At 37.3% G+C, this 21,487-nt stretch overlaps 1 protein-coding gene across 1 annotated transcript in view; it reads right to left on the bottom strand.

Annotated features, from left to right (window-relative positions):
- Positions 1–5,736: 5,736 nt before the first annotated feature.
- The window catches only part of sema4c (sema domain, immunoglobulin domain (Ig), transmembrane domain (TM) and short cytoplasmic domain, (semaphorin) 4C), a 60,635-nt gene continuing 44,884 nt past the window's right edge, over positions 5,737–21,487 (bottom strand). The window contains exons 4-16 of the mRNA XM_077241594.1: positions 21,348–21,410; positions 21,073–21,171; positions 19,452–19,548; positions 19,094–19,213; positions 15,377–15,528; positions 14,666–14,841; positions 14,223–14,367; positions 12,483–12,696; positions 11,224–11,339; positions 10,884–11,041; positions 10,522–10,613; positions 7,437–9,385; positions 5,737–6,782 (exon numbers count right to left, since the gene is read on the bottom strand). Of these exons, the coding sequence (XP_077097709.1) occupies positions 8,484–9,385; positions 10,522–10,613; positions 10,884–11,041; positions 11,224–11,339; positions 12,483–12,696; positions 14,223–14,367; positions 14,666–14,841; positions 15,377–15,528; positions 19,094–19,213; positions 19,452–19,548; positions 21,073–21,171; positions 21,348–21,410 (2,334 nt within the window). The 3' untranslated portion in view covers positions 5,737–6,782; positions 7,437–8,483. The remainder of the gene's footprint in view (positions 6,783–7,436; positions 9,386–10,521; positions 10,614–10,883; positions 11,042–11,223; positions 11,340–12,482; positions 12,697–14,222; positions 14,368–14,665; positions 14,842–15,376; positions 15,529–19,093; positions 19,214–19,451; positions 19,549–21,072; positions 21,172–21,347; positions 21,411–21,487) is intronic.

Raw genomic sequence — 21,487 nt, 5'->3', positions numbered from 1 at the left:
TATTTCTTCTGTTGAACACAAAAAAATATATATTTTGATGAATGATGAAGAATTGTGCCCCACAGGGGTTCTTCAAAATATCTTCCTCTGTGTTCAGAATAAGATTCACACAGGTTAGGAACAACTTAAGGGCAAGTGAATAATGACAGAATTTCTCAGAACTATGAATGACAGAACTATCTCCCATAAGCCCCTGCTGGTAAATGCCATCATTATTCAGGCAAAAAGCATGCTGTTTTCTCTAGCTCAACATTCAAAAGTAGCCGGATGTTTTGAAAGTATTACATTTATTGCTAGCAAAAAATAAATAAATAAAGGAAGATAAAATAAATAAAAAAGGCATAGAAATCAATGTACACTACTGTTCAAATATTTTGGGGTTAACTTTTACTAAGCAAGGATTAAACTGATAAAAAAATAAAGCCATGAAGACATTTATGATGATAAATTCTGCTCTTTTAAACTTTCTATTCATCAATGAATACTGCAAAAATGTATCAGTTTCCACAAAAATAATAAGCAGCACAAATGTTTTCAGCATCGATAATAATAAGAAATATTTCTCAGAATGATTTCTGGAGGATCTTGCGACACTGAAGACTGGAGTAATGGCTCGGCTGCTGAAAATTCTGATTTGCATCACAGGAATAAATTTACATTGTAATATATCACAACATTGCCTTTATTTTGATGCAGCCCTGGTAAGCGACTAGTTTCAAAATATCAAAAACATTTTTACTGACCACTAACTTTTGAACGATAGATGAACAGACCAGACGTATGTAGATGGATGCATCGTTGATAGCGATGATGCCACTTTGAGTGATGTGATCTGGTTATTTAAGCAGTTGCTCGAGGGTCTATCCAGATGTGCAGTATTTAGTGATCAGGGAGTAGAAAACCCTGAGGTCTGACATGAGTCTCACAGATATGAGGTTTGGCAGGTAGATGTTCGTGCGTCACAAAGACTTTGTTTTGTTTATCAGAAAGCCTGATCCGCAGTTTGTCTCGAGTGGGTTGGCGAGGAGATGCTCTGGTCTGATTGTGTTGAATGGAGAGCTGAAAACCACAAACAGGATCCAGACGTAAGTGCCAGGGGAGCCCAGGTGTTTCACAGACACAGATGAGGCTGCTTCAGGCTATGGTACTCTCCAATTGTCAGTTCAATGCTTCCTTACATTTCATACTCATGGGTTTTTGTACGATAATACCATTAATAATGAATATAACTTTCTGTTTTTTTTTCATTTGATTTTTTTTTTACTTAAAAAGCAGCATTCCCCAACATCATTCATTATCTAACCAAAGCTAATTTAAGGCTAAAAATCAGTGCCTAAACAAACACGCAAAGGTCAATTGAGACATAAAAGTAGTAGAGCAGAGATGAAACGTTCATAGACAAAATCAAGAGCACTATTTTGTTACCTATTCTTTCAGTTCTGGAAGAGTGCCGTAAAATTTCATTTATTTATAGTTATTCATTCAGAAATGAAAATGTTAATAAAATTCCTTTTAAAATAAACAAATAATCAGAATTACTTTTCAAATGGACAAATAAATATACATTTCAATATTTTTATTTAATTAAATTGCATTTAAAAAAATATATAATTTTTGAAAATATATATAAAATATGTAATATATATATATATTTTTTAAATTGCATTATAAAAATATATATATATTTAATATATAAAAAATATATAAAAAATATAATAATTGACAGCTTTATTTTATTGTCTGTTGGTATTTGTTGCACTCTAACATAGAAAATATGACAACCAAGTATAGTAAAATAATGACAGCTTATCATTTAAAAAAAAAAAGTACCAATAGAACATCTAATTGACATGATTGATGTGTCTAAGAGATAGTGATGTTAAAGAGAGCAGAGCAGGAGAGCTTGACACACATCATGTAAAGTTAGAGAATTGGTTTAGCATTGACTTTCAGCATAAGCTGATATCCACTAATTTGGATCCAGTGACAGTTATGGCTGAGTCACTGTCTCTTTGACGCATTCTTGCAGCGCACCCCAATTCTGTCAGATATTGTTGAGAACTTGAACTGTTTTTTTTTCACTTTAATTCTTTGATGCCTGTGGTAGCATTAAGCTGGGCTGCAGAACACCACTTTGATTTCTTATTCACACACACACACACACACACACACACACACACACACACACACACACACACACACACACACACACACACACACACACACACACACACACACACACACACACACACACACACACACACACACACACACACACACACACACACACACACACACACACACACACACACACACAGCTATCTTGTTTGGGTTTTAAAGCTTAGCTGATAATCACATTACATCCCCCTTCTGTTATTTAGACAGTTTGTAATTATAGTTTTCCATGTTGGTCTAAAAACCTACCAAACATTAAATTTGCATTTTGAATCTGTTTATGTGAAAGAGAAAGACACAGTTTATAGGTTGCAGAGTGAAAGATCAAAAGCTTCTTTAAACGAAACTGATCACTCATAATTTATTCCTTAAGATATTCAGTCAGGCACTGCAAGCAGCCTCCACCTCGAAGGAAATGAATCGTGTGATCTTGAAATATCTCGCTCTGTTTGACTGGAGGTGCCTCTTTGTAAGAGATTGAGCTAAGCTTGGATGTCTAAAGAATCTGTCTGCTGTCTTCTTTGAACGCACATGTTTGCCTACGACTGCTACCATTCCTTGCTTTGACAAATTTTAATAAGGTAATTGACTAGTGTACAGTACTTTTTGCAGCTAGGCAGGCAGGCTCGGACGTTTAAAAATAGCAAAGAGACTCCAGCTAAGTTAACAATACCAAGGTCACATTTTCATACTGATTAACATGTATAGCTCGAATGCACTGCAAGTAGTTTGGGACAAAAGCACCTGCCAAATGCATGAATGTAAATGTACTTTCAACTAAGGAAATTTTCAGCAATGAGTGACATAGTTATGGTAGGGCTTCAACTGCCAGATGAGAAATTATGGCAGGTGCATAATGCATATCAAAAACTGCTGCATGTGTTGCCATACACGTACACAACAAAAAAAAATTTCCTGCCACATGATGGCAGGAGATGTGCTAAAATAGACGGAGCTGCAACTGGTCAAAAACAAAGGACTCCTTCATGAGTCATTGCCCTAACATTCAAAACAGTGAAACCTTTGGAAAACACATCAAATAACCAACCATTAAAGTCACCATGAAATAAAAATGTACAATTTCTTCTATTCCTTTTTATGGATAGCAGTGTTTATTATAAATAATTATCCGTGCACATCGTAATTTTTTGCCTTTGTAATCTTTAATCAAAATAAGTTCCCCTTGCTCTTGATATCTCTTCTCACTCTTCTCTTCTGACATGAGGGCGGGGCAACCTGTCACTCAAATGAGATTGACCAATAGCAAACCAAAGCCATCCAACAATCCAATCAATTCCCCATGGACACATTTTTTCACCCCAAAACATCAAGACATTTTTATTCCTGTTCAAGAAGCGTTCCACTCTGATATACATCACAATAGGGAAGAAAAGCCTATCACAATTTCCGTTTCATGTTGACTTTAAACTCTTTGACTTTTTCTGTGGTAGCATATTCTTGATTCCAGCAGGACACTCAGAAATAAAGTCTTGACACCCAGGAGGCCATGAAGTATAAAAACAAAGAGTAGAAATCTGAAAATTAGGTAATTTATTTTTCATATGCACATTAAAATATTTCAAATGTTTCCATGCTGTGATTGATCCTTTGACTGGATGCATGAAAGAAAGACATACCTGAAGAGACATTGCATTGTTTATGCAGGCTAATGCAATTAATTTTACCCCAGAGACAGTGAGCGTGGTTTATTTTTAAAATGCCATGCATTTCATCCACGAAAGCCTTTGCTATGACAGTCCTTGAAAACAGTAGAAGTTTTAGAGGTGGCTGGATTCTATATCTGCTGCTTCAAGCAGCAGCCACTAAGAATAAAAGTAGTTCAGGTGAATCTGAAACATGACAGTTTGGTCTGGCTAGAGTTGTCTGTACCAGTCTCAAACTCCAATGCAGATCATCATCATTATTATTATATCCACACTGTAAAAAAATTGCTGTAGTTATGCAGCTGTTTGCCAGTAACTTACTGTAGATTTAAATTGATGTATATTTACTGGCAACAGTTTGTTCAAAGTTAAATGAACATTAAACATTAACAAGTCTTTGTCTTTACAGAATAAAAAAACATAACAATCTAATGCAAAGCATTCTGGGAACCAGAAATTTTCATCAACCTTTTTCTGTTTTTTTTCCTTCAGATTTTGGTTCCCAGAATGCTTTGCATGAGGCTGTTATTTTAGTTTTATTCTGTAAAGATAAAGACTTGTTAATGTTTAAAGTTCATTTAACTTTGAACAAACTGTTGCCAGTAAATAACATCAATTTAAATCTACAGTAAGTTACTGGCAAGCAGCTGCCAGTAATACCGTAATTTCTACAGGTTTATTTTACAGTGCATCAATAAGATGCTGTAATGTCAGGCATATAACATTACATGGTTGTCATGGGCAGTTGATTGTCCTTCAGAAATCATTCTAATATGCGGATTTGGTGACCAAGAAACATTTCTGATTATTATTAATGCTGTGTTGCTTCCTGTTTTTTTTGTGTTGTCTTTTCAGAATTCTTTGATGAATAGAAAATTCAAAAGAACAGCATTTATTTGAAATGCTGCAGTGATCACAGGGTTTCTCTCTTGCTCTCCTCATTTTATAGTCAGCTGTGACTGGTGTCGTATAATGGTATAGAGATTGTTCCAGAAGTAGAGGCCCAGCTGTGTAGACAGTGATGATGCACTGCTGATGTCACACACAGCTGTGGCTGCCCTGCTTTACATGTGAGAGTGTGTTTAGATGCAATGAAAGAGAAAAACATAGATACTAAGCAGGAGAGACTGCACTAGCGGTTGTCTAAGCGTTAAGGTAAGCGTCACTGTGACTGTCTGGACAAAAGTTTAGCAGAAGCAATATGAAAACCGCTATAGCCTTTTGCATTATCAACAAATGTTGCACATGACATTTCAATGGCATTTTAAAGAGGACCTATTATGCCCTTTTAGTTTTGATTTAGTTTTTGGGGTCTATAGGTTTTCCTGCTTGAATGTTAAAAAAACACACATTATTTTTCACATATTTTACATTATTGCGGCACCTCTGTTACCAGTCTGTCAGTAACGCTCAGTTTAGCTCCGGCCTCTATGAAGCCCTGCCTTCTGAAAAGCGCCATGTGCTCTGATTGGACGGCTGGACCAGTGTGTTGCTATTGGTCAACCACTTCCAGTGTGCTTCGGAAATGTCACGCCTCTTACCAAAACAATGAGTTTCAACACACTTCTAACGCAACTCAAAAAGCCCTCGCTCATTTATTATGCCTTTAGTTGGAATTATTTAAATGAAGAATATTGTGATGCGTATATACGTTCCCGGAAGAAAACTCAAGACTACAAATGAGGCATTTCAGGGAGTTCAGAAACAGTGCTTACTGATATAGAGAATAACTCCCTTTGGAGTGACTTTGTGCTTTGTAACTTTATAGACATTTTTCATACTCAAACAGCAACATAACACAGTAAAGAAAGTTGAAAATGTAAACAAAAGCACAATACAGTAGGTCCTCTTTTAAGTCAATTAAACACAGTTACTCATATGAGCATACACAACCTACTCACTGTGAACTGAGCTCTACTTTTATTTTCTGAAGATATATACATATATAAAAAATAAGGGCTTATGTACAATGGTAATAAATATCAACTTTTTGTACAAGCAAAATAAGTTACTTAACATAATTACCTAAAAAAAAAAAATAACAGCAACATTTTTAAAGATATCTTGAAATGCAAGAAAAGAGAAATTTTGTAATACAAAAACTCACAAAGAAACAGCAGATTTAAAGCCATGGGAGATTAACTGAATGAACTGAGATGAGCAACTTTTTTTTTTTTTTTTTTATCAAGCAGGGAATACTGGTCAGTACAAAAAAGCCATGCATGATGCAAACAAGCATATGCAACACTTCTGGTCGCTCAGTGAAATTATGTCAGACTAAAGTCTGACTTTAAGTCAATAGACAGGCTTATCAAAGCAATTAGTGAAGTTTCACAATTTCAAGAGAGCCCTGAGACGGCCTGGCAGAAAGTATTCGGTCCTTGTTAATCTGACATTTCTCAGTGTACTTTTTAGTACAAAGATCTTTTCTAACAAGTGTAGACTAGAAAAGAGCAAATGACAGAATGGAAAGCCACTAGCAAAATCGTAAAGCTCTCATGCCACAAAGAATAGCATTCCATCAAAACAAGAGTAGTAGAAGATTTCAGACAATACTTGAGTTCTATGCAATGGACCAATTTCAGAACATAAAGCAGAGAATTGAAAAAAGAAAAAAAGAATAATATGTCTGCAGTCTGCTTTGGCTTCACCCAAGGTGAAGAGGCACAGGTACGAAACGTTTTTTTCATATTTTTTTTTCTAAAACATATGAGACTATTGTTTTATTGTTTAAACTTATATAATATATTTTGCAGAACATCATGCAACAAATTATGGACCAGTGATGAGCATCATAGTGCCTCTCCACCCACAGGGTCACGAATAATCGAAATCTCCTTCATTTGTCTTCACAATCAAAGTCCATGGAATGAAATGTTCTTTGCTTTCAGTTTTCACCCTGTTTTTGTATTTAATTTCTGTTTAAGAGTTGCAAAGCCCACACTGAAAAAGATAAGAAAGATATAGTCAGTTAGTTTATAGTTTTTATGTTACGACAAAATCAAGTCAAAATATGGTCTTTAACATAATTTTTGTGGTCTTTTATAGAATTCTTTAATACATGAGAAAACTAAATAAACATTCACCAGTCATTAAAAACATTTATATAAATTATTATATATGATTATTACAAACAGGTTATATTTTTATTGTCATAACCTTTTCACCTGTCTCATATATCAGCCTTCCAAGAATCGTATACACTACTGTTCAAAAGTTTGGGGTAAGTTTTATTTTTATGAATACTTAAAGTGAATATTTTTTTGAATATTTTTCTACAAAAATATTAAACAGCACAACTGTTTTCAAAATTTAATAATAAGAAGAAATATTTATTGAGTGCCAAAGCAGCATATTTCTAATAAAAACTATTTTAAATTGTATTAGTATTTCATAAAATTACAATTTCCACTGTATTTTTTGATCAAATAAATGCAGCCTTGGTGAGCATAAGAGACTTCTTTCAAAAACAAGAAAAAGTCTTAGACTCAAAACTTTTAAATGGTAATGAATAGGTCTCAAATCTTAATTTAATTTTCAAAAAAGTAAGCAGTCCAAATAACAATTGGGATAAAGTATGATTTGCTGTAGTCTTACCTGTGTTTTGATCAGCCGTAGCCTCTACTACTCATCCTGGACTTTATCAAGGATCCCTTTCATGTAGAACAATCCGGCTTTAGAACATGGGGGGAGTCTTCTATACCATTCCAGAAGTAAAGTTTCATTCCATCATCATGTAGGCAAACACTGGAGTTGTACTTAATTTGGCAGTTCAAGCCAAATATATACAATAATGCACTTGTTGTCACATCCAACACAGTCTTAGTACACATTCTGTTCACACTTTCCTCATGCTACTACCACTAGTAATCCTTTCACATTTCAGATGAAACTATTAATCGTAAAAAAAGAAAAGAAAAAAAGAAAACCTTCGTTAACAGTTGCAATAAACAGACATGAAAAAAACCTCACAATATATTAGTGCTGCAAGTCTCAGTACACATTCTCAGAAAAAGACAAAATTTAAAAAAAGTTCTTGAGCTGTAGAGAAAGAAAGGCAAAGCATTTGTTTATGATTCAAGTCCTGCTTCGGTTTTACAGCTCACTCAGTTTTTTCTCCTAAACAATCTCTCCTCTGCTTTACTCTTGAGAGAAGAGCATGATTGTCATCTTGCGATTTAAGTTTATGCATGTCCCTTTCGCCTCCTCTCTCATGCGTTCTACCCATAAAAAGGGTGCAAAAAACATGGGGGCAAGCAACCTCTGGACGTCAAAAATAAGCCCTGTATCCTCCATCTTGCCAAATGATTAGGCCAGACATCTGCCCAATGCAGATCAGACTGACGGCTACATTTGGCTGGTTGGATTCCTCTCAGAGATGTACCTGTGTTCGCCTGTTAGCCAAAATCAACACGAGGCCCTGTCAGTCTGGTCCATTCAATATAGACATTTACAAAAAGCTTTGCAAGATGTGTTCAGTCTCGGTTGAGTGTTAGTACGTATGAGAACCAGAATAATCCAAGGGAATGTCGGTGGCCTTATGGCACGGGAGATTGACAGAGAAGAAATAGGTTGCGAGTAAGATGAAGAGAGTACCCCAAGCAGGAGGGAGGTAGGCGAGGTTTTCTGTGGTTCCTGTGAGGTCTACACAGAAGACTCCTCGGGATTGGCATCGGGAAGCACGCTCCTCTGCTGTAGAGTTCTCCGGAGCTCCTCTTTGAAGGGACTGGTGTAGTCGTTCTCTCGGCTGCCCAGTCCGAGTCCGCTTCCCATGCCCATTCCCGATCCCGTGCTCGCTCTCTCCTCTCCGGCCGTGCTCAGATTCAGGCGGATGTATCCATTGGTGCCTGAGTTTCGGATGTTGGTGAGGCTCAACCTGCTCGGCGAGTGAATGGGCTGACCAGGAATAGCACTCGGAGATGCCGTGCTCCCGGTGGAGCACATTGCATGCCCGGGCACAATTTTAAGGGAGCCGTCTGAGTAGTAGTAATTAGCTCCCGTTTCCCAGAAGCGATCCTCGTCATTCGCCATCTTGCTCGGCACGAACGATGGCCGGCTGGGAGGCTCTTTGGGTAAAGTAATGGGGTACACTAAAGTGCTCTCCAACGGCTTCATTTCCGCCCCTTTTCCCAGTGCCAACTTCAGTCTTCTACGAAGGTACAAAGACGCGATTAACAGCAACAGACAAGCGGCACCTAATGTGATCACCAGCACCCAGAATAAACCCATGCTGCCGTCAGGTGCGCGGGCCTCCATGAAAACGGGCGCGCTGGCTACCACTGCGACCTGGTATCTCTCCGTCTGGAACTTCACGCCTTGCTCCTCCGAGTAGCAGATGTAGCGGCCCGCTTGAAGGGAACCGGCTTGGGGGATAACGAGGGAGCGGAGGGCTCGGTCGAATCGCGGCCCAATGGCTTCACCTTCCACAAGGGCCAGCTCACGTTCGTTGAGCTCCCAGAAGGGCTGGGCCAAGTTAGAAACCAGATTGCAGGGCAATACCAGATCAGACCCAACGACCACAGTCACATTTCTCAACCTAGAATGATCTGGGAAAAAAAATGTAAACAGTGTTCATTTTTTACATAGCTTTTTGTTTTAGTCTGTTCTAAAATTCCCTGACATTATTGAATGTTAATGGATTATTTGAAACAAATCATATTCTGTCTAGAGTTCTCTTCTTCGGAAAACATGGTTAGTACATTGTTAATATTTTACATTATTATTTCTCTATTGTTATATTTAATTAATTTTATTCAATTAAAATAAAAAAATATAAAGGTAATTTTCTAATTTAATTTATATTTTTTGTTAGTAATTTCATTGACCAGATATACACTGCTTTAAAGGGATAGTTCACCCAAAAATTTAAATTCTTTCATCATTTACTCACCCTCTTGTCATTCCAAACCCATAAGACTTCTATTCATCTTCGGGAACACAAATTAAGATATTCTTGATGAAATCTGAGAGCCGTCTGTCCCTCCATTGACAGCTATGGAACTGAAACTTCGATATTCCAAAAGTTCATAAAGAGATTGTAAAAAGAATCCATATGAATTTAGCAGTTTAGTTTTAAAAATTTCTAAAAACAGTAATTTGCTTTATATGATGAAATGATTGAGTTTAGGCTTTTATTCACATTTAAACATTGATCAGCGAACATAAACAGAAGCTCTACCGAACATGCTTGAGGCGGGAGAACAAACCTTATTGGTTCTTGAGGAAGCTCAAACGTGCTGCGTAACACACAAGAATGAACCTGATTGGTTCTTGCATGTCAAGTGAACATGCTTGAGCTTCCGTTTACCACAACTGATGTGTGACTTGATGAATGTTTATATGTGAATTAATATATATTCTATCTGTTCATCATTATAAAGTGACTGTGTCTCTTCAGCAAATTTTGGACTAAACCGCTTAATTCATATGGATTAGTTTTACTATCTCTTAATTAACTTTTTGAAGCATCAAACTGTCAAAGGAGGGACAGAAAGCTCTCAGATTTCATCAAAAAGATCTTCATTTGTGTTCCGAAGATGAACGAAAGTCTTACAGATTTGGAATGACATGAGGGTGAGTTTTCATTTTTGTGTCAACTTTTCCTTTTAAAAGTGTGCGTGTCCCATAATGGAAACCGCTCACTGCAGGGGGGCCTGTAGGGGGCAGCGTAAATCTGACGTACCAGGGCTGGGGATGGAGAAAGGCTTATCAAACTTGGCTTTTCCCCGGTTGAACCTCTCCAGCATGAGGTCCTGCGAGAGTGTGGATGTGGAGCTGTGGGGGGAGAATAAATATTGACGATGTGTCAGAAGGCTGTTAGACACACTGCTATGGGGATTCAGCTTAAAAGTATAAAAAGGACCCGTGGAGGAGAACAGAGGGGGTGGAAAGGGAAAGCCTTTGCAAAATGATGAGGAGTGAGCCGCGGAGGAGAGCAAGAGTAGAATCGGAGAGAAAATAAAGAGGAGAGAGCAAAAGACAGAAAAGGAGCAGATGGAGGATGGTGCAAGGATGCTAGCAGAACCAAAAGATTGATGAATTTACCCGCGGTGGAGGTCGATGCGGACACAAGCGCGTCCCTCGCTGTCCCAGGCACAGTACGGGTCTCTGGACAGCAGGCAGTCTGGCTGTGAATGGTACCGGCTGCAGTTTGCCAAGGGCAGCTGAAGAACCTCAGAGCGTGAGCCAATGTACAAATACTTCTGTAGAGAAAGAATGGGAGGATTTGGGATTAAATGAAGGAAAACAATAGCAAATAAATTATTTTCAGTTATCGGTGCATTCTGTTTTCCTACTCTGTTTGAACAAAACCCATTAATGCTAGTCAGGCGGGAGAGCTGGCATCAAAGAGATTGGCTCAGCAAGAAAACAGATCAGAAATTACTTTGCTGTGCGAGATGGTGAGGCTGTCCACCGGTTGCTGCCGATCAAACAGCTGGATCTCTTCTATCACATGGGTCTCTGAACCCAAAATCACGACACGCTGGAGCCATCCATCCGCTGAACGACAAACAAAGAGGCCGGGAGGAAAGATGGTGGGGATAGATTATATTCAGAGGGGGAGAAATAATGTGATGGGGACAGAGAGGGGGAAAGGAGAGAAAGGAGAGACAAATAGTCCATTAATGTATCATCAACACGTGGCATATTTTTCCGTCATTGGATTTTAGGAACAAGGTTACGCATTTTACCGGGAGGAAAATTGAATAAACCGCAGCTGGTGACGTGACCTATCATAACTCTGTGTGTGTACTTTATCCCGTCCTCTCACACAGTGCTTGTCACAGATAATGTGCCACTGACCTCTCACTCAGTCAGGGAGAAAAAGGGAACGTGCGGAAAAGGGATAACGGAGGAGAGCTAGAGGGTGTGCTTTACAAATCCACTCTTGCACTTTTGCTCATGTCAGAGTATCTATGTTTTCTCTCTGACACACACACACACACACACACACACACACACACACACACACACACACACACACACACACACACACACACAATCTGCCTCCGGTCAAAATGGGTTACACTATACTGTGGTATGACAAATATTTTTTATTTTTTTATTTTTAAGTATAAAAATACATTTAGGAATATATATTGTATAATATATATATATATATATATATATATATATATATATATATATATATATATATATATTAAAATAATACTCATGTAGTCTATAATTTAATATGATGTCATAAATCCCTTTTTGCCTTCACAAGTAATTTTACTAGTATTTTGTTTTTGACAAATACATTTTATTTTAAAGCATGGGGGATTGGTGAAATACCGAACTCATTGAATACCAATGATGGTTGAGCCTTGAGCTTTGTGAGTGTGTTTATATGAGAGTGCCAAGGCCAAATACATCTTTTCAATTTATATTTCAAGGACTGACCTTCCTGCATGACAGGAATTAATTGGCAGAGGTGACATTTCCACTTAGATACAACATTATGGTTAATAAAATGGTTTCTTTGGCTGCTCTATATATATTTACACACAAAAGGACGAAGGAACAAGAAGGACAATGTAGGAGACTGTCAAAAAACCCTCTTGACAATGAAACACTGCTCTTATTAGCTGTGTAACGTTCCGTACAATGATCCATGTATGCGTTTGACCCTCTATAACACACCTGTGCCTATGAAGAGCATGTTGTAGGATCTCTGGTCCAGTGAGCTCACTCTGTCCACAGCTATTCGGGTGAAGTTGATCCCTTTAGTAAGCAGCAGGGGGCGAGCTTCCGCCCTGAGCTCCATTAGCGGATGCTTCTTGGCAAAGTTTAGCGTAGCGTCAGGCAGCTGAAGAGAACTGTTGTAGCCGTTTTCCCTGTCAAAGTTTGTGATGCACTGTTGAAAGAAACAAAAGTCTTTTTACTTGATTAGGCATTTTTACTTAATATTAGCTTTATTGCACATGTCATAATGTGTATTTTTTAAACAAAATCATACAAATTTAAAATACAATCAGTATAGTATTCTCAGTTTGTTTAACGCTTTGACATTTACAAAACTTCAAACTGGCTCCCTGTCAGTTCATGAGTTGGGTTACATCTGAAATCGCGTACTTCCCTGCTACAGTAGGCGAAAAACAGTATGTGACAAAAGAAGTAGCCTATGTACGAATTCATCAATTGACCTAACACTTCTATCAAAATTCTGAAGTGTGCAAACACTGGACACTTTGCTATCCCATAAGGCCACGGGAGATGATTTGTGAACGGTAGTGAACTGGCGCAACTGACTCTGGTAGGTCACATGATAATGACAGCATGGTGAATGTAGTACGTCCAGATTATATTCATACTACACACAGTCATACAATATAGAAGTAATTACTTGCAAAGTAATTACTTATTATATTACTTAATCAAAATAAGTACCTACTCAAGAGAGTATGCGATTTCAGACGCAGCTCTGGACTTTGAATCAAACTAGCCACACCCCACAGGAACTTGAATTGGAATAACAGGAAAAAGAATGAGCTGTATTCTTCTACCCCGGTTCACAAAAGTTAATTAACAAATGTGAAGAGATATGTAAACTAAAAATACAAAAATTACATTACAGCAATATAATTTTGTTTCTTTCAATTTAAATTTGTTTTAATTCGGATACCTGTTTGCAACCTTAATTCAAATCCAGGTATGTCATTATATTTTAATGTACACTACTATTATAAAGTTTGGGGTCAGTAAGATTCTTTCATGTTTTTGAAAGATGTCTCTTATGCTCACCATGGGTGCATTTACTTGATCAAGAATACAGTATAAACAGTAATATTTAATATACAAGCTGAATTTTCAGCATCATTGTCTTTCAGCAGTCTCTCACCCTTCAGAAATCATTCTAATATGCTGATTTGCTGCTTAAGAAACATTTCTTATTATTATCAATGTTGAAAACAGTTCATTTTTGTGGGAACAGTGATTCAAATTTTTTCAGGATCTTTGATGAACAAATTTCAAAAGAATATTTGAAATAGATTTTTTTTATAACATAGCTTTTGATAGATTTAATGCGTCCTTGTTGAATAAAAGCATTAATTTCATTAAGCATTTGAATGGTCCTGTAAATGGTATTTTTCACAGTCAACATCACTGTATACTTTCCCACTTCTTCATCTCAAAAATGTACATTACCTGAAATTAAATAAAAAAGTTTTCCAAAAAAAGTTTTCTACAAACTTTTTCCTGACATAACTTCACTCAAAATATTGTGTTAAGATGTTCATAAAATGTTATAATCCAACAGGAAACATGTAAAGTCTCCTTTTGGGGTGAAACATACTATATGTACAAAAATGGTGTGCTATTTTTATCCGAGTGCTTAGTCACGGCCTCTCGGCCTCTGGTCTCAACGGCTGCTCAGCTCACCGCTCCAGGTCGAGGACTGGGCACAGTGCTGGTGTATCGGACCCATCGCTGAGATGACTCCCTGTACTCTTTATACGGCCCGTCGAACACATTTTTCACCTCTCCGATCTGGTACTGACACACAGCAGACACATCCACATCCCCCCTGAGAAAGAACAAAGGATAAAGTAAGAGAGGAGAGAGAGAGAGAAAGAGAAAAAAAGTAGTCAGTCAGTCTGAACTAAATGACTGCGCTACATTGGCTGGTTTATTACAGTAATAGTCTTACTGTCAACATAATGACAGTGCAGCATTTTCTACACTTGAGGATCACGGCTGGGTGTTTGGCACGGTGACACTTTTATACAAGCAGAGGACAGAGTGACTTTCACTACTACGTCAGGAAGAGGAAGAGAGAGAAAAAGAGTATGACACGGACTGGCATGGCAGGAGGGTTCGCTCACCACTGCGCATGGAAGATGCCATAGAAACTAGTGCTCCTCCAGTCCGCCCCAGGCAGGGTGAAGACGGCCCGCAGATTATTAAAGGTGATGTGGCGCTCGGGGAAAGAACACATCAGCCGGGCCTTCTGGAAGGTGGTCCACTTCTTCTGCAGGGTCCGTGTGCCACCCAGATCTCCCTGAAAAGGGAAGGATGTAGCCATTTAACAGATGTTTTTGTTTAAAGCGATTTGCTTTATACAGGTACAACTGCCCTAGAGCAGCCCTGCTGAAAAATACAGCATTGCTGTTCACCAGAATGCTTGAGAACAGCATGACTAATGCTAGTCCACCAGCTAGAACAGCATAAACCAGCCTGGACCAACAAGGAATTATTGCTGGTTTATGCTGGATTTTTCAGCAGGGAGAGGTTCCTCAACTTTTTTGTCAGCGTGTAAAAGACGTGCAAAAACACTTTCATATGTTTTCAGTAAGTATATTACTTCAATTGCTTTTATTATATATATATCTATATCTAATCCCATTACTTGCAGATTGCCTGCACCCTCTATATATATTTATATAATAGGCTGCTTGAACTCCCTGCAGTTCCCTCATAAACCCCCATTTGAGAAACCCTGCCCTAGAGCAACCCGATGTTGAGTGCCTTGCTCACTCACCAACCTTCTGGTCGAATACTTCTGGTGTATGTGAGTTGGGAGTTTACATTCTCACCTTACACACACGCGCCACCCGTGCCACAGTCAGATCGCTGTCGCAGTCCAGCTCCAACGCTCTCTCACTGAAGAAGAAGTAGATCTTATCGTCGTCTCCATCTTTACTGTTGCGGCTCTCCCGGACCAGCGCCGAACCCACAAAGTTTGGCTCTGTACCAGACAAAAGGGGAAGATATGGAAGAGCATGTTGGAGACAGCACTTAATAGATAAGGAGCTGGTGGTTACTTGAAGAAACAGATAAAGATCTTAAATATCCACCTTGGGACATTGTTTATTGAGCTGATTTCGGATTAACCCTGCAGGAAAGATCACGGCCCTGTTCCCTGTACATCCCTTAATACTGAGATAATATATCAAATGCTGTAAGACCAGATCTTTTCATTTGTGATCATTCCTTTCTATCTGATTCAGTTTATCAAGCACATGGTTAGATTTGATTAGCATGAGTGGAATGAGTTTTTGAGATCATATACTCCTAAAAATAGGGATATTATGTAAACTATTACAATTTTATATATGTATCTGTGCATATAGAACACATTTATACATGTACTTATTTAAGAAAGTGTTTTTCTCTTTTGCTCATTGAATTTAATTGATACATAAATATAGTAAAAAACAGAAATATTGTGAAATGTTATTGCAATTTAAAAATAATTGTATTCTATTGTTTTCCTGTGATGGCAAAGCAGAATCTTCAGCATCATTACTCCAGTCTTCAGTGTCACATGATCCTTCAGAAATCATTATAATATGCTAATTTGCTGCTCATGAAACATTTCTTAGTATTATCAATGTTGAAAACAGTTGCTGCTTAATATATTTATGGAAACTGATATTTAAAGATCAAAAGAAAAGCATTTATTTGAAATAGAAATCTTTTATAAAAATGTAAAAGTCTTTACCGTCACTTCTGTTCATGCCGGATAATAGCATTAATTTCTTTAAGGATTTTTTTTATTATAATGTTATATTATATTATATTATATCATATTATATTATATTATATTATATTATATTATATTATATTATATTATATTATATTATATTATATACATTATATTATATTAAGACATCTTTCCTGAAAAAAAAAATGTTCTCAAGCCAAAAAAAGAAGTAAGTCTACCAGGAATTTCTGGACCTTAAAAGAGCAGCGAAACACTGCCAAGGCAACTTCAAGGAGAAAGAGCTGGCTAAAAGCTGGGGATGAATTAAATGTGTCAATATTTAACTGTTACATTATAATTCCATTTTCTTTTGCCTTGCATTTCTACAGGTTTCATGTATGTGTCAGATGTTAATGTATCCAGATGAACTTAATATTTAATTTAACAGGCCCTGCAATTCCATTGCATCATGGCATAAAAGCTCTCTGTAAAAGCCTGCATTCTTTTGTGACTGGGAAACAACAAAAATCATAAATGTTTTCTTATTACGTAGGAGGGCCAGGTACTCTTCTCTAATGGCACGACAGACAGCATCTCCTGAGCTGTAGAAAACACAAAGAGCCAAAGGCCAACGTACAACGTCTGCATTGCAGGTAATGCACAGATCAGACAAACCGTACAGCTAATGTGAGGTAAATTATCCCCGCACACCTAAAGCAGTTCATCACAGTGAGTAAAACGTCTGTGCCTATTATCATCCACAAAATGATTATGTTATTTTAAATTAGGCGGCTATTAAAATAATTCTAATAATACTATTTCTTACATCCCCTGGGTGCGTTCACAAGAATGGTGCAGAGGCTGGGACAGACTTCAACATCCGAAATCTTATCCTGTTTACGTTAAACAAAAAAGGTTTGAGCTTACGGACCTGTTGCTATGACAACGACGCAGAGATGAGCTTTGGAGAATGAAACAATGCAGGATTGTGTCAAGTCGGCTACAGTTGAATCCAGATAACTCAGTAATCCATGTCCAAAGAAGCAACATGGTTTATTCTTCGCTAATAAATGCTGTAAAACATTTTTATAGTAAAATTATATCTATTTACCGCCAACCACATGCAGTTTTAGTTTCTTATTTAGAGTATAATTTCATTACAAATATTATCCATATTTCCATATTAATAATAAAAAAAAACAAAAAAAACATTTAAGGTATAGTTCATCCAAAAAGGCAAATACTGTCATCATTTAGTCAACCTCACCCAAAGTTTATATGTAATGAATTCAATGTTGAATCAATTTTTTTTTCTAAAGTTACTTTTTATAATGTCTATTTGATGGTTTTCTCATTTTACAAAATAATGACATATTTGCCAAATTTGATGTGCGATTAGTTAGATTAATTAATTGCCACATCATGTAATTAATTCAATTAAAAACTGTATTCAATTTTTTATTGAATTATTCAACAGTTTGTATTCAATAGTTTGTTTAGGCATGGTTTGTAAGGAATTACAAACCTGCGCACATATATTCAAACGCACATAACTATAGAATCAATTCTTAATGCGCATGTGAACCCCATCAGCGTCTATCACAGGTTCACTTTTAAAGTCTGTTTAGAGAGAACGGTGTCGTCTTAGCGGCCCCTAATTTAATAACAAATGATCATTTAGACGGAAGTGAATCAATTAAAACTAACTTTAGCTGGAAAAAACATTATTCAAGAACCACTATAAAACCAAACCAATCTCTGTTACCTTAAATTATATGTTTATCTCTGTAAAGCTGCTTTGAAACAATCTACATTGTTAAAAGCGCTATATAAATGAGGATGACTTGACTTGACTATAAATAAATATATATATTATTATTATCAATATATACCTATAAATACCGAAATGCAACCAGACATTTACTACACATAAAAGCCAAGAAGCATTAAAGGTGCTATATGTAGCTTTTCTTCTAAAATGAATCCTTTTTTTATTGCCTGTGTGTGAAGGGGTTGTAATCACACATTACAATGATCCACTTGGCGGGTTTTGCTATTACCTCTGAAGGCCAGTATTCATATTTCTATGTGAAGGCTCCGGGTCGGATTTACCGCGATATCCATTGGATGTGACGTGCATGAGTGCTCCCGAGCCTCTCTCCTTTTTATATGCAGTCTATGCGACGGCACTGCAGCTAACTACATGGAGTCTGATAACACCAAAAAACGAAAAAATGTTTTGTAAAAAACAAAACAAAAAGTTTCATCTGCTGAAGCTCGTCAGGCCAAACGTGAATCGGATCAACTTCGTACGAAAACACGGATCAACATCGGCAGAGCGTTTGATTTATGGAGAGACCTCCGCTTTGTTTTAGGTATATGTATAAATTTGGGTATAAAAACAGACCCGGAGTTGGCTTTCCTCCCTATTGTGATGCTTTCTCCGGTGTGTTGAAAGTCTCAGTGTGGCCGGTACCATGCGTGCTCGCTCTTGAGTTCGAGCACGCGCACGAGTACTCTTGTAAAAATTGGTTGTAATCTGAAACATCACCACTAGAGGCCGTTAAAAACTACACATAGCCCCTTTAAATCTACATAACTATGTGTAATATCTATATGTATAATCTAAGAATTACATGATCGTGTCAAGCTGCCAAATGCCAACAACTGAATCCAGATAACTCAGTAATCCATGTCTGAAGGAGCAGCCTGGTTTACTCTCTGTCCTGGTGCTGGTAAAGCTGGTCAATCATGGGCACCAGCATAACATAAGATAGTCTTTTCAGCAGGAGAATAAAATATATGTTGTGTTTGTTTTCAGATTTACCGTTGAGCCAAGCCGGTAGGTATTCACTCTTCATGCTGTAATGTTGTTGTCCCAGGTTCCTCAGGATTACGGGCTCTGTGCCCAGGAAGTTATTGAGGGTGGCGGAGTACAACTCTTTGTCTAGGAAAGGAGAAGAACGCTTAGAGCGGGAACAGGCACACATGCACACACTCCCGTCTACAGCCTCACGGTTATGAGATATTAAAGAGGGACTCCGTTCTCTCCCAAGTGTGGGAAGAGAGGAGGCATAAACGCATCCACGGGCGGCGCCGAGCACAAACGGACACCCACGCACAAGGCACAAGAATAATAATGCAGGTTTTTACATGTCAGAAACGTGTGCATACAGATGACTCACCCACAATGAGACCTGTATGACCCTTGGCGGGGTCGTAGGGGCACTTTCCCTTACCGTCCTCCGGAGGGGCGCTATCCAGAGTGAAATGATCTGCATTCTATTAGAGAAAGACAGAAACAGTTACATATGGATCAAGCTAACACACACACAACCTGACACACACACTGAGCTACCGGCTGTTTGCCAACTGAAGTTTAAGCAGCAGCTGAGCCCTCTTGCATCGTCCTCTTGCCCACACACAAATAAGAGCACACACACACACACACACACACACACACACACACACACACACACACACACACACACACACACACACACACACACACACACACACACACACACACAAGCAACATAATGCCGTCTTACCACATTTTCTTCAACAATATTAAGCAGCAAAAACGGTTTTCAATATTACTAATAATAAGAACTATTATTAATAATTGAGCACCAAATCAGCATATTAGAATGATTTCTGAAGGATCATGTGACACTGAAGGAGTAATGATGCTGAAAATTCAGCTTTGCATCACCAGAATAAATTACATTTCAAAATATATATAATAATAATAATATTTAATATGAATCATTAATATTTAAAAAAATCAATTATACATTAAAATAGAAAACAGTTATAACAGTTATAAATTATAATAATATTTCAAAATCTTTCAGTTTTTTCTGTATTTTGATCAAATAAATGCAGCCTTGGTGAGCATAAGAGGCTTCATAAACACTTGGTTTAATAAAAGCCTTTATTGATGTAATGCATTATAAAGGTATTAGTTTTGTGCATTATAATGTAATATCTTTCATAAATAACTGTGACCAAAGTTAAAATGCATCATAATATTTGCAGATTTGTGAAATTGTTTATGTCATGTTTTAATGCATTATACTTTCTAAAGGTGTATGAATAGATTATAATGGTAAATATTAAATATTTTAATTTATTATAACTGTGGTTACAATTATTCATGAAATCAAACAATGCATAATAAAGTATAATTAATACATTAAAAATACTTCTGTAATTCGTCATATATAAAGTCTGCTATAAAGTCTTACCATGAACCTAGTAGAGTATGTTTTAAAATGCTGTAACATTTTTTTTTAAATAGTTAAAAATTACATAACCTTATATATATATATAACCTTGATATATATATATATATATATATATATATATATATATATATATATATATATAAGGTATATATATATATATATATATATATAATTTATAAAATAATAATAAATAAATAAATTCATACACACAAAAATACACAAGCCACGTCATTATCACATCGTCCGCACAGCGTGAGAACACAACCTCATTTACATTTGATATATTTCACTTTGACACACACACACACACACACACACACACACACACACACACACACACACACACACACACACACACACACACACACACACACACACACACCACACACACACACACACACACCCACACACACACACACACACACACACACACACACACACACACACACACACACACACACACACACACACAGTTTCTCCATCATATTGCAGCCCGCTCCTCTTGATCATGTGGGTCGAACAGATTTCTCAGGCAAAGATAAAAGCACACACTTACAATATAGGTGCATTTGGGCTGGAAGGCGTATGTCCCGCATGTGTACAGGTGTGTGTGGTTGTAGCTCTGCAGGAAACGAATGTAGTTGAAGCACTCAGTCTGAAGAGACACAAGGAAAGAGAGAAAGGGACACAAAGAGAAAATAAGCGAGAGAGAGAGAGAGAGAGAGAGAGAGAGAGAGAGAGAGAGAGAGAGAGAGAGAGAGTAAATGTATTTCAGCGGGGCCAGACAAAGTAAAGCTGTTAAAACATAAAGGATGCAACATTAGCCAGTACCTGGTTATTCTTCCCCTTCGCTGCACACTCTCTTTTCTTTTCCACAGGAGCCGACCACTCAATCTAAGAGAGAAAGAGACATGACTTTTACAAGCAAATAGCACTGCATTTAAAATGTGTACTCGCTATTGACAGCCGCA

This window comes from Siphateles boraxobius, unplaced genomic scaffold (assembly GCF_051911475.1).
Source record: "Siphateles boraxobius isolate OS27281-9 unplaced genomic scaffold, OSU_SipBor_1 24, whole genome shotgun sequence".
NCBI lineage: Eukaryota > Metazoa > Chordata > Actinopteri > Cypriniformes > Leuciscidae > Siphateles > Siphateles boraxobius.
Note: the sequence above shows the minus strand (reverse complement) of the source record. Positions and strands in the feature narration are given on the sequence as shown.